This window comes from Lontra canadensis, unplaced genomic scaffold, assembly GCF_010015895.1.
Source record: "Lontra canadensis isolate GAN:19392208 unplaced genomic scaffold, GSC_riverotter_1.0 scaffold91, whole genome shotgun sequence".
NCBI classification, from domain to species: Eukaryota; Metazoa; Chordata; class Mammalia; order Carnivora; family Mustelidae; genus Lontra; species Lontra canadensis.
Window position 1 is genome coordinate 3,403,538 of NW_022631085.1, and position 13,233 is coordinate 3,416,770.

A 13,233-nucleotide genomic window follows, 5' to 3' on the forward strand; every position below is an offset into this window, starting at 1 on the left:
CAGCTGATCCAAGAGAGCCATCATGGGGCCATGTTGGCTCCAGAAATAGGCCAGATTTTCGTGTCAGGGGCAGCCAGGGAGCTAGACGGATTAGAAAGGAGTCTGGGACCCAGCTCTGCTGTATTTTCACAGAAAGCCACCCACCCTGTCTGAGCCTCAGTTTCCTTGCCTGTAGAATGGACAGCTGCACCCGCCTCACAGGGCGGTAGTGAGGAATATATGAGTTAGTGACGGAAAACACCGAGCACGGTGTCTGATTATGTCATTTAACACTCAGAGAACATAACTGCTGCTTGTCAGATGTTTTTGGAAATGTGGCTTCGCTGTCAGCCATGCTAAGCAGAAGCAAGGAGAAACGTGGGGGGGGGGGCGGTGGACAGACAGTGAATAGTAGCGAGTCATAATCCTGATAAGCTGTGTCCATGATTTTCTTATCTTAATGCATCTTTTAGGCCTGATGGGTAGATCTACAGCTAGCTGCTTACAGACATTATTGTCTCCCCAGACCAGGATTTATAGATGCTAATGCCTCAGAGAGGCTGGCAGGTAACAGAAAGGGGTGGATGAGGTCAGGGGTGATGTTAGGGAGTGGTGGGGACTGTGGCAAACTGGAAAGCTCACACGTATTCGAGGGGCAGCTGCGATCCTGCCCCAGACGACGTATGCCGTGGGAGAATGCTGACACGCTGTTCCCAGAGCTGGTTGGGATTTTCTCCCTCTCTAGGAGGATCCAGAACTCTGGGTTTTAGAAAACACAATGGTTGTGTTTTGCACATGCTGGTCTGCCCTTGGTTTTTCCACTCCATGGTGGATCTTGGAGTGCGTTCTGTCTGATCACACGTAAACCAGCCTCCCTCCTTGAGGCTGCCCAGAAATTCTGTGTCGTGTTTAACCATCCTCTAGCGATGGTAGCTGTGATTGTGTCCAGACTTAAAAAAAATGCATAAATGAACATAAAGATACACACACACACACACACAATCAATCCTTATTATTTTTTGAGTCCATATTTTTTTAAAAAGATTTTATTTATTTATTTGATAGAGATCACAAGTAGGCAGAGAGGCAGGCAGAGAGAGGTGGCAGGCTCCCTGCTGAGCAGAGAGCCCGATGCAGGGATCGATCCCAGGACCCTGAGATCATGACCCAAGCCGAAGGCAGAGGCTTTAACCCACTGAGCCACCCAGGCGCCCCTCTTGAGTCCATATTTGCAAATTCACCTACTTGCTAAAACCAGGATACGCAGAGCCAGGAAACATTTGAATGGCCCAATGACATACATATTCCCAGCAGAAGAAATCCCGCCTTTGTGTTCCAACTCCCTGACTGTGTCCTTTAGGTGCTAGATTTAGTACCATACTGTGTTTTTGTGGCTTTTGTTGGTGATTTCATGTTAATAATGTACCTACATTATAGGCTACACCTGAATTTCGCAGGGCTCCTCTCCTCCTCTAGGCTACTAACGACAACCGCCCCATGTCCCCAGCCCCCCATCATGCCTCCCTGATGGAGCAATTGCAGACCCTCAGATGACCTTGATTACTTACTCGTTTCCTTGGCTAGTGTCTCTCTCCCTCTCCTGGAGTGTAAACTCGGTGAGGGTGAGACAATGTCCTTGTTCCCCAGCACACTGCCCCCGTACATGGCCAGTGCCCAGTGAGTGGGGTTGGCTATAGCCATTCAACTATCGCTTGCCAGTGGGTCCAGTCACCCCTGAACCATCATCAGCTTAGCTCTCCTTCTTAAATTTCATTCGGACCATTGTCAAAATCAGCTCAAGTAACTCAAGCATTAACCTGTTGATATCAGGGTATGAGCTTTTAAAAATAATCAGTGGTCAAGGTAAGCCCAGGTGGGCTACAGATGTTTTGCTACAGATGTTTATATAGTCAAGAAACTGAAAAGTGGGGGCGCCTGGGTGGCTCAGTGAGTTAAGCTTCTGTCTTCTGCTTGGGTCATGATCTCAGGGTCCTGGGATTGAGCCCCGAATCAGGTTCTCTGCTCAGTGGGGAGCCTGCTTCCTCCTCTCTCTCTGCCTGCCTCTCTGCCTACTTGTGATCTCTCTCTGTCAAATAAACAAATAAAATCTTAAAAAAAAAGAAACTGGAAAATGAGTGAATGTAATGTTTGGAGCTGAGTCCTGTGGTCTTGCATGTAGTTCGTGCTGTGTGAACAAGTCGGGGACCCAGGTGAAGGAGGCATGGAGAGATTCTGGATTGTGCTATGTTCAAGGAGTAACCTGTATGTGACAAGGGCTAGATTAAGAGAGAAGGGGGTGGTGGGCCAGGAGGTCAGAGGAAGGTAGGGGGTCTTCTGGGCCCTGGGAAGGATTTTGAACTTTAGTCTAAAATGTATAGGAAAGTGTTGGGAGACCACAGCCAGTGGGCCAAATGCAGCCCTTAACTGTTTTTTGTAAATAAAGTTTTATTGGCACACAGCTGTGGTTGGTTGTTTTCCTGCTACAATGGCAGAGCTGAGTAGTTGGGACAGAGAATGCATGACCCACAAAGCCTAAAGTGTTCAGTATCTGGCTCCTTACAGGAATGGTTTGCGGACTCCTGGCTTGCATAGTGGAAAAATAGGATGGGATTTATAGTTTTTTGTTGTTGCTGTTAATTTTTTTTATGGTGTTATGTTAGTCACCATATAATACATCATTAGTTTTTGATGTACTGTTCCAAGAGTATTTATGCTTTAATAATAGTGTGAATGTTGAAGATAATGATATAAACAGAGTATAAGTATTATATAAGCATTAATATAGAAGTATTAATGTAAGCATTAGGGAAGAAATGGCTATAAGTAATAATAGCTCATCTTTTTGTATATCTGACTTTGTTCTAAACATTTTTATACATATCCACTTATTTAATCCTTGAAACTATCATATAAGTGCTTTAATTATACCCATTTTATAGATAAGGAAACCAAGGCATGAGAGTAGTTAAATGACCTGCTCAAGGTCACACAGGTAACTGGTAGAGCAGGGATTTGAACTAAGATGGTCTTGCCTTGGGACTGATTGAGTTTTCTGCGGGCTGATGCTGTCAGGGAAGGAGGCATTGCTCCTACCTAGAGGCAGCATTCAGAACAGAGGCAGTGCTTATCTGGGCTTTGCAGGGTGTGTAGGAGTTGGACTACGGAATTGCTAGAGGACCTCACCAGCTGAGGACCAGGGACTGAACAGCTCTGAGACTCAGAGCTAATTTGGCTTCGCTGCCAAGAGCAGACCCCAAGCTAAAATGGATTCGTAGATGGTGTTCAACCCCTGGGACCCGGGACCAGCCATGTGATGTGTAAAATCATGCAAAATGAAAATGCAGAGCCCTTTACTCAAAAAGTGTTAAGAATTTCAAGATGGCAACAACAGAGTGCAAAGTCAAGCACAGGGCCATCCCATGCAGCCGGCCCAGATGGGGTTAAAGGGCCCTTGCCTTTGGGGCAGGACTTGGCAGTGGGGGGATTACAAGGCCAGGAGACCTTATATGGTCACGAGGAGGGAACTGGGCACCAAGTTCCCTACGAAATAGCCCAGAGGTTTTGGGTACGTTGATCAGGAAGGCCTCTTTATCCCCAGAGTTCAGGGGCCAGAAAAGTAAAGATATTAATGTTTCTAAAGCAGCCCTGAGCACATCAATCTTCAGACACTCGTGGGCCTGGAGCTCTGGAGTTTTCTTTGGCACAGCCTCCCAGGACAATTTATTTTTATCAATAAAACTTGGAAACTGTTGAGCCAAGCAGCCCACATGGGGAGAAGCAGATTCCCAGAGTGTATGTCCCACTTCCCCTCCCTCATAAGGTCAAAGGTCAGGGCCACAGTCATGGTCATGCCATTATCTTTGCTGTAAAACAGAAGAGGTAGGAGAGGCTGAAAACAAAGGTGGAAAATGAGATTATTGTGGGAAAGGGGAGGTTCTGGGGATCTAGACACTGTGTGTACTTAGATCTGAATAGGCTTAGCATCACCTATAAAGGTGGCTTCCCATACTCAGATTTTCTCTCCTTCCTCTTGCTCTGGTCAAAACCTGCCCTTCAGTCTGGGGGTGACATCTGGCAAGCATTCTGATGTTAGCCTGATTGAAGTAATTCATACTAGGGTGTAAATGACTGAATGGCTTGGTTCATTGGTTCCTCTGGCCTTAGAAAGCTAGTCCCTGGAGGGGTGGGCCTGTATTGTGGAATGACGGGGCGAAAAGTAGTAGAAAGCATCCTGACTGCATTGGAATCAGAGGCCTTTCAGTTCTGACTGTGCCCTTGCCTTACTGTGTGACCTAGGGCGAGTTGCTTACCCACTCTAGGCCAGAGTTCCTCTTCTGTAATAACTGGGAAGTGGTACATCCTACCTTCAGGATTGGGAGAGGGAAGGTAAAGGAGATAATGCATGTGAAACAATTAGCATGGGGCCTGTCCTTCCCCTAAAAGTCAACTCTCCTTAAAATTTAAAAAAAAAAAATTATTATTTTTTTTTGTTTGTTTGAACTCTATTTCCCCCTCAAGAAATAGGGATAATTGACTCCACAGTTCCCCATTCACAAAGTGCGTCTGAGGCTACATGAAACAATGTGGCCGCTGGGACAAAGATCATTAGGAAGAAGGAGAGGGTGATACTAAGGCCAGCGTTCCTGGAGATCAGACACTTGATGTCCAGACATCAGGACCTACAGCATTAGGTCCAGAAATTCAGGACACGTGTTACTTTCTGTCTTTTTTAGCCATGAGCAAAGTAGTTAATGAGTGCCTGGCAGGGAAAATTAATGTCTTTCCTAAATAGGAAAAAGACCAGGGACCGCACCAGTGCTATGGCACTGGTTCAGCAGGGAGAACCTTGAGCTGACCTCGCGGGAGACACGTTCTTTTCCAGACTTAAAAAAAAAAAAATTATCTCTTGCATTTCAGAATGTTCTGTGAGCTCAGAAAATGAGTCTAGGCAAAGAAAGGAAAAACAAAAGAAGAAAATGGGAGGGGAGGCCAAGAAGGAAAGAAAGTTATGGTTGAGACCCTGTCCTTCCAATTCACCAGGAAGAGTGGGAGTCAGAGTCAGTATCTAGAACCCTCGGAAGAAGCAATCCCACCGCAATGATCTTTGCTGGCCAGGAGAGGCGGGTGGGTCAAGAAGGCCGTTTGATTTAAAAAAAAAAAAAAAGTCTGCCATATTCTAGGAGTGCTTTTTAAAAAACATTTTATTTATTTATTTGACAGAGATCACAAGAAGGCAGAGAGGCAGGCAGAGAGAGAGGAGGAAGCAGGCTCCCCACTGAGCAGAGAGCCCGATGTGGGGCTCAATCCCAGGACCCTGGGATTATGACCTAAGCCGAAGGCAGAGGCTTTAACCCACTGAGCCACCCAGGCACACCCTAGGAGTGCTCTTTTGAAAAGACTAAAAACACTCTGCTGTGCTAAACATATCAGTCATTTACACTTTAGCGTGAATTACTTCAACCAGGTTTGTCCTCTGATACTTGCCTCAGATCATTATTAGCCAGCCACCTTAGAGTCAGCATGGGCTTCTCCAGGGGATGAAGGGACTTACATGTGCCCAATGGCTGGTAGGAAAACCCATAAGGGAAGCTTCTAAAACTTTTATCTTAGGGTCTGGCACTCTAAGAGTTACCTATTTCCTTCCCAGAAGGCTGCCCTTTGCCTGATCTTTCTGTCAACAAAGCCAATGTCTTAAAAGTAGATGATTTGCCAAGAAACTACTCCATGTGGGACTATAACGATGGATTCATGTCATGTCACATGTGTCCAAACCCACAGAACATCCAGGACCTAGCGTGAACCTTAGTGTGAACTCTGGACTTCGGGTGACGATATGTTAGGGTATGTTCATCGATTATAACAAATGGACCACTGGTTGGGGATGTGTGTTGGCTGTGGGGAAGGCTATACACGTCAAGGGACAGGGGAATAGAGGAACTCAGTGTACTTTCTACTCAACCTTGTTGTGAACCCGAAACTGGCCTAAAAAAATAAGTATCTTAAGCAAAAAAGAGAAGATTCCAAATAGACCTAAGTTTGGACCTTGGTAGGAAAACTCAGTTTGTCTCTTTTACGCTTTTCATCTGAATCCTTTCCTGCATCCTCTCGGGGGCGGGGGGGCGGGGGAAAGCATACACTGAGGTGGCGGCCAGCCTAGGGTTTCAGGTCCAGCGCAGCTCTGGGCTGGCAGCATGACCTTGGGCAAGTCGCTTCCCCCCTGGGAGCCTCATTTGTCCTACCGGCAGATGGCCCGGAGCTCTAGAACGAGGGTGAGGTTATTTCCAGCGGCATACTGTTCCCCTGTCTTTCAGAGGGGAGTCCGGAGCCGGGAAAACAGAAAACACCAAGAAAGTCATCCAGTACCTGGCCGTGGTGGCCTCCTCCCACAAGGGCAAGAAGGACACGAGCATCACGGTGAGTGCAGCCCCTGTTCAGTGGCCGAGCCCTAGCGCACAGGTTTCAGCTCCGTGGAAAGACCCGGGTCCGTGTTTAACGGGTCCCTTGCCCGGCAACTCACAGGAGGGGTCTTTTTCCAGCTGGGTGGGCCCTTTGGCCGATTCCTCACCTCAGCCCCGATCATCCTCTTGAGGGGTCCTGTTTCATGACGTGGGACAAGCCCTCTCCTGCCACCGTGAGGAGATTGCTTCACATCAGGGCGTCCCAGTAGCAGTACCGCTGTCATTCCGGACCAGATAATTCTCTGCTGTGGGGCTGCCTTAGACATTGTAGGACTTTTAGCAGCATCCTGGTCTCTTCCCCACAAGATGCTTGTCGCAGCTCCTCTGCCAAGCTGTGACAGCCAAAAAAAAAAAAATTGTCTACAGGCATCTCCAGGTGTACTCTGGGGCACCCAGACTGAGCACCACCCTGCAAATCTTTGTAAACTGCCTAGGACTGAGACACACCTGTCACTCCTCCCTGTGCCCCTCTGACTGGGACCCCAGGGGATGGGAAGAGCAGCGTCCCTCAGCTATGGGCTTTGGCTCAGTGCAGTGACGGAGCATCGCCCGGATGCATCAGAGGATGGGGTCCAGTGAGGAGTCCAAGCAATGCTGTCATTCTAGTCACTGGACTTCTAGATGGGTAGGGAACAGAGATCACTGCTAAATAACCATACAGATAAACGCACACTGACACAGTCTGAGGACAAGAAGAGCAAGTTTCTAGAATCATCCCTCCTGGGGTGCATTCCTCTCTTCTTCGTCCTCTGTCTCACCCTGCCTCATCTGTCCCTGAGGAGGAGGGGACATGCAGTGGGGCTGCTTGAAGGACTTGTCAGTGCCTTTGTCTGAAGGTTCGGGGCTGGGAAGGGGGCAGCCTGGAGTCCTGAAGACAGCTTGGAGGGGCTTGTTTTCTAGACCTCCCAGATGGTTCTAGAACTGTCACAGAGACAGCTTGTCTGGGCTGGGCACCATCCGGAGGGAACCCTCCTCCCTCCAACAAATGCAGGAAATCCAACTTTTCCAAACTGTGTCTGGCACAGTGTGTAGGAACACAAAAGCTTGCGGTTAAGTTTACGTGGCCATTAAACATGGCTTCCCGTTGCCTTCTCTTTCCCTATAATAGTCAACCCAAGACATCATAATACCTAATAATGACTGACCTCCACCAAGGTCCTACGATGGGCCGAGCCCTTTTTTCTCTGCTTCTGCAAAGTTGTCTCCATCAATATCTCACTGATCATGTTCCAAAGAGCCACCTTGGCCCCCACAATGACCAAAACTCTTGAAATGCCTGAGTGTCTAAGAAATTCTTAAAAGGAACGAGCTCAATGGAAAAGAATCAGAATCAGAGAAAAGTTGCCCTCCCCCGCCCAATTACCCTGGGGAATCTAGGCTGTCTGGGGGAGGCAGGGGGAGGGGGGGAATTGCAATCCCAATTCTCCAGCCCCGGACGTGCGCGTGATTGGAATAACACTGACATTTGTTTTATACTGTATTGTTCAACTACAGCAAGGCCCAGCTCTTGCCTACGTGAGTAACTAAGAGTGTTTTCCTGGTGTGTACGGGAGGCACGGAGTGTACTTAAATCTGCATGGTACTTTTGCATCCACTGAGTCCTCTAGGTGATGGTAGAAGGGGCGGGGCCCCGAGCGGTCACAGCCCAAACCAACAGCTCACCAAAGTACCATCTGGCAGGGGTTCCAGTGCCAGCGTGTGGGGTGGGGGGCCCGCGTGCCTGCCGTGGGAGCCCCCTTGGAATGCTCCAGGTTGTCCTCCAGCCCGGAATGGAATTCCCCAGTTCAGAATGAATTCCTCCTCACCCCGCAACCCTTCCCACAAACGCATCCATCACCGGGTACCTCAAACTGGACTGGCCTAGAGACATCTGTCCCACCTGGTTGAGTGTTTTAGGACCCCTCTGGCCCTGAAGCTTCCCTGGCTCGATTGACAGTCGGTTAATGGCACTGCTATGGCATAACCTACCTCCCTCCCTCCCTCCCTCCCTCCTCCCTGCCATCATCCCTACGTTTCTCCCCTGAGCCCTGTCCCCTGCGCACCAGTGTGTCCTCGTGCATGAGTGTGCAGTGCGTGTCTGTCTTTGCATGCTGGTTGCTTGACCCAAGGCTCCAGAAAAAGGAGACTTGGAGTTTGCAATGCACTAGCTTCGGTGGCATGGTAAGGCCCCAGCTATGCAACACCCAACAGGGTCCTGCCTGGACCTCTGCAGATGTGAACTCATCTCTAATGCAGAGCTTGAGGGGCTGGTGTATGGGTCCCCGTTCTAGAAGAGATCCTCAGAGGTCCTAGCATGTGCTAGGATCACACTCAATCCATCTTAGTGAGATCCTGGGAGGCCGTGTCATGGATGGCTCAGAAGGAGAATCAGGATTCTTTTTTGGGATCTGCTCCTGTGTTACCCTGGCCAAGTCACTTAACATCTCTGAGCCAGTCTCATCATCCATCCAATGGATGGTTAGAACCAGATGTCCATGTTTAACACTCTCCTGAGAAGAGAGTCCCATCTACTGGAATTCCCATTCTATTCTTGATCTTAGCCAAAAGGCTGAGAAGCGATACTGGAATTCCCATTCTAGAAAGGGAACCTTTTTGGGGAGATACTGGGATCCCAAGTTTGTGTTGACAGAAGTAATCCCTTTGGATTTCTTCCCACCAGGCAAGGAAAGTCCTTTGTCCTCCTTGCAGATTCCCACAGGTCCCAGTTATGGGGATTCTGCTTATGCCCTGGGGATTTTCACAGAGGTGACACCTTCATTTCATTTTTGGGAGTTACAGAGGAGCAGGGCCTGTGAAGGAAATAAGAAGAAATAAGTAGCAGCTTCCTGTCCCCTGGACAGCTACCTGTGATGCCCTCCTGGTGGACAGAGGCACGGGGGAGAGCTGTGCGCTCCCATTCCCTTCTAGAACCGTTCCCAGCTTCTTTGTAGCCCTGCCCTGCTGCCCTGAGGAAAGGGACAGGGAACTCAACAGAGGGAGCGTGGAGGAGACCCCAAGGTCCCAGGACTTCCCAGGGGAGGCCCAGAGGAAGAGCTTGGATGGGGAGGCCATTGGGCCAGTCTGCAACCATCATGTTTTGGGGCTAGGCAAAAGCAACTTATCGCTTTCCTGGCATGACTTACCTCGTTGGCCCTTTCCTGCCACAATTAATCACATGACCGCATTTGTGCACAGGAGCTCCCTCAGAGGGGGTTGAGGGGGCTGTGTACAGTCTCAGCTGCATTTAACCTGATGAATGGAGCTCAGGCAACCTGCTTTGAAGCTTTGTTCTGCAGTCAGTTAAGAGTATTCCCGGTGGGTTTTGTGCATTCCTTACCTGTCTTCCATAAAAAATTTCAGAAAACTAGTCCTGAGAAAAGAAAACTTGCAACTTAAAAAACCAAAATCACACTAAAACCATCAGGAGGAGGGCTGTAGTAGTTAACCTGAAAGACAGCTGCTTGTTAAATGTGAGCAGCAGCAGAACTGCCATGGACAGCAGTGCGGGTTGTGCACTGCACCGCCCCAAGGAGCACAATTCATTATGATGTAAATGGTGTCCTCAACGTTGTGCAGTGGTTGTCAGTGAAATGGCATTTCATAGATGAGCAAGCCCTGGTCAGAAAGTGGCCTTCCTAGGGAACAGATGCCCTAGCTATGAGAGAGCCTGGCCAGTGGCTTCTCTTCTGAAATCCTTGAGTAAATTTGGACCTTAGCATCGGAGTCTCAAACAGGGTAGGAGATTGGCTAGGAGAGGACCTGTAGGTTAAGGGCAGAATTTTGGGACGACCTCTGACTAGAGCAGAGCTGTCAGTGCCTGGGTTCCTCTCTCCACTAACTAGATGTGAATACATTTTAGGGTGAGCTGGAGAAGCAGCTTCTGCAAGCAAACCCGATTCTGGAGGCTTTTGGCAATGCCAAAACGGTCAAGAACGACAACTCTTCACGATTTGTAAGTAGCAAAACTCTTGTGGTGTCCTCGCCTGCCCGAGAATGCAGAGCCTGCGTGTGTGGGGAGCCTGGGACAGAACGGGGTGGGGGGGAGGTGAACCCTCGACAGCGCTGTGCTTATATCTTCAGTCCTGTCATGACCTTACAAGGCTGCAAGGGCTCCTGCTACTCATTCCTTCCTTCCTTTCTTCCTTCCTTCAGATATTCATTGAGCACCTTTAGTATACTAGGCACCTGTAAGGCATTTGACATTTATTCAATAAATATTTACTGAGCACCTAGTAGGTGCTAGACACTTAATACTCATTCATGCATTCAGCAAACAAATTGAACATTCACTATGTAGAGGGTCGTACATCCTTTAGCGAGTATTTATTAGGAACCTACTGTGTATCATTGTTCAAACCCTGTTATATGCACCATCTCTTGCTTTTTTGTCGGCTCTTTGGTTTTTTATGAAACACCTGCAGTAGACCAGACGCGGAGCCAGGCTCACGTCTGGCTCAGTGAATTGTAGCAAATGATTCAGAAGTGGTTCCAGCCTTCATGAGGCTTGTGGTCTAGTTGGGGAGTTGATGAAGGTATGTGAGGCGGAAAGTGCCACCTTCCACACAGGCTTCCCCAGACTCCAAGAGGCTCCCTTTCTCACTGGAGCCTCACGGGGCCGGAGAGCCCTGAAAGTGGGTGATTAATGATTCAAAGACCTGGTTCACCTGTCCCAAAGAGGAGGATTGATTTCCACCTGGATGAACTTGAGCCTGGTGGATCGTATCATGGTGGGACCTGCCTGCTTCTGGGCAGGGGGCAGGGAGGGAGCCCCCCAACCACAAAGCTTGCCACAAAATAGGCTTCCTCCTTTCTTGTGGCTTCTCTTGTGAGCACTGTCCCATTGGGCAGGTCACACTACCTCTCTGGGACTCAGCTTACCCACCTTTAAAATGGGGATAACCATGACCAGCGGAGGGGCATTGCAAGAGCCAAATGAAATTGATTCGCGAGTGTGTTTTATAAGTTCCTCTGTCGCTGTGAGGCTTGAAATCATCCCCAGCTCAGCCGATGGTGGTTCCTTCTGACCTGCTGACCTGTGAGGTTCTGAGGGTTCGCAAGAAACTGTCGGTCCTCCGCCGAGACCCTCAAATGCTCCCCGACCGACCTCTTTCTCCACTTGCCTGCAGTGCAGGGGTGAGGGGCTGAAGCGGGGGAGCCCCCCCCCATGAACTGTGTTTTCTTGTGGGCAGGGCAAATTCATCCGCATCAACTTTGACGTCACTGGTTACATCGTGGGAGCTAACATTGAGACCTGTATCCTTTGCTGATCCTGGGTCACACGGGCCCTGCCCGGCACCCCGCCTCCTGCCCCGAGCCTGAGAGGCCCAGAAAGGTGGATGAGCTGCCCCTCTATCTCTGAGCCCCTGGGTTCCTTCCAGAACAGATCTGCCCCGAGGTTGTAGTCTTTGGACAGCAGACACTGCAGTGTGGTTTTCGCACAAACGTGAGTCCCAAACAGCCCGCATTTGATTCTGGGGTTGACCTCTCCTTAGCTGAGTGAACTCAGGCTAGTTACTCAGCCTCTCTGTGCCTCATCAGAGCAATGGGAGTGATAACGGCATCTCCCTCGCAGAGCTGTTGTGAAAATAAAGTGAATTAACTCACATAAAGCAATTAGAACTGGGTCAGGGGCAGAAGGAGGCGGGTTGAGCACTGGCTCTCGTCTGATCTTCATTTCTCTCCCTTTTGAGCCCATGGACCCCTTGTCCTGCTTAGGGAGCTGGTCTGCGTCTATCCTGTGGGCAGAGCGTGTCCACAGGAAGAGCAGTGCTACGAAGGACACAGAAAGCAGCTGTTTTTGAGAATCTGAATGGCCAAGTGGAGCCACTTGGAAATTTCTGGACTCGAGGACTGAGTCTACGGTTCAGTGATTGATGAACCTAGAAGCATGACAGGTGCCTCCCGGGCTCAGGGAGGTTATATGTTTCTAGCCCCGTGTGCAGCATTTGCTGGGCACGTGGGACTCTGGGGAGTGTTGTAGCTGCATTTTGGTGCCCTGGGTGAGGGAGGACTCCAGAGCGTCTCAAGTCTCATCCATTCTCCCCTCTGCCATGTCAGCGTGGGGCTGGGGGCAAGTCACTTAGCTTCTGTGAACCTCACTTTTGCCACCTGTGAAATGGGAATGATAACCACCTATGTGTGGAGCTGCCGTGAAACTGTGGTTCCTTTGAAGGACCAATACAGCCCTCGGCCCAGGGCTTGGCCCACGATGAGTGTCTGTGGCTGTTAGTCTGTCATTAACTTTTGTCTTTTTTTTTTTTTTTTAAGAGATAGAGAGCGCATGCGCGGGTGGGTACGCGGGGAGGAGCAGGGAGAGAGGGAGAGAGAAAATCTCCTGCCGACTCCCCACCGAGTACGGAGCCTGACACAGAGCTCGATCTCACGACCCTGAGATCACGTCCTGAGCCCAGTTCAAGAGTCAGGCACTTAACCGACTGAGCCACCCGGGTGCCCCCCAACTTTTGTCGTTTTCTGTTTTAATCCACCCAGACTTTGTTCCCTAGAAAATCAGTATCCATCTGGTATAAAACGTCTGCGTTCATCTAGAGGAGCCCCACAGCGAGTGCTAGCTTCTTCAACCCACACGTGAGAACCAGACTCCATGGAACAGTATGAAAATGGGCAAAACCCTATCTGCTGAGGCCCAGAGAGACAAGCATTACCTCCCTGTGCCCCCAGGTTCCCCCGGATTAGACTGTGTTCAGCCACGCAGGGTGGTTTTATCCCTCTCAAAGCCTCTGACGAGACAGGTCCACAAATTCCAAAATCCAGCAACTTCTGAAAACCGAAACTCAGCTGATGGTAACAGCTGCTGAGC

At 49.5% G+C, this 13,233-nt stretch overlaps 1 protein-coding gene across 4 annotated transcripts in view; it reads left to right on the forward strand.

Moving 5' to 3' along the window:
* Nucleotides 1–13,233, forward strand: part of MYH11 (myosin heavy chain 11) — a 109,268-nt gene that overhangs the window by 48,329 nt on the left and 47,706 nt on the right. For 2 of the 4 annotated variants that reach the window (XM_032836229.1, XM_032836231.1), the window contains exons 5-8: nucleotides 6,291–6,393; nucleotides 7,932–7,952; nucleotides 10,276–10,368; nucleotides 11,606–11,669. In XM_032836229.1, coding sequence (XP_032692120.1) covers nucleotides 6,291–6,393; nucleotides 7,932–7,952; nucleotides 10,276–10,368; nucleotides 11,606–11,669 — 281 coding nt within the window. The remainder of the gene's footprint in view (nucleotides 1–6,290; nucleotides 6,394–7,931; nucleotides 7,953–10,275; nucleotides 10,369–11,605; nucleotides 11,670–13,233) is intronic. The other 2 variants (XM_032836230.1, XM_032836232.1) reach the window with 1 other exon arrangement.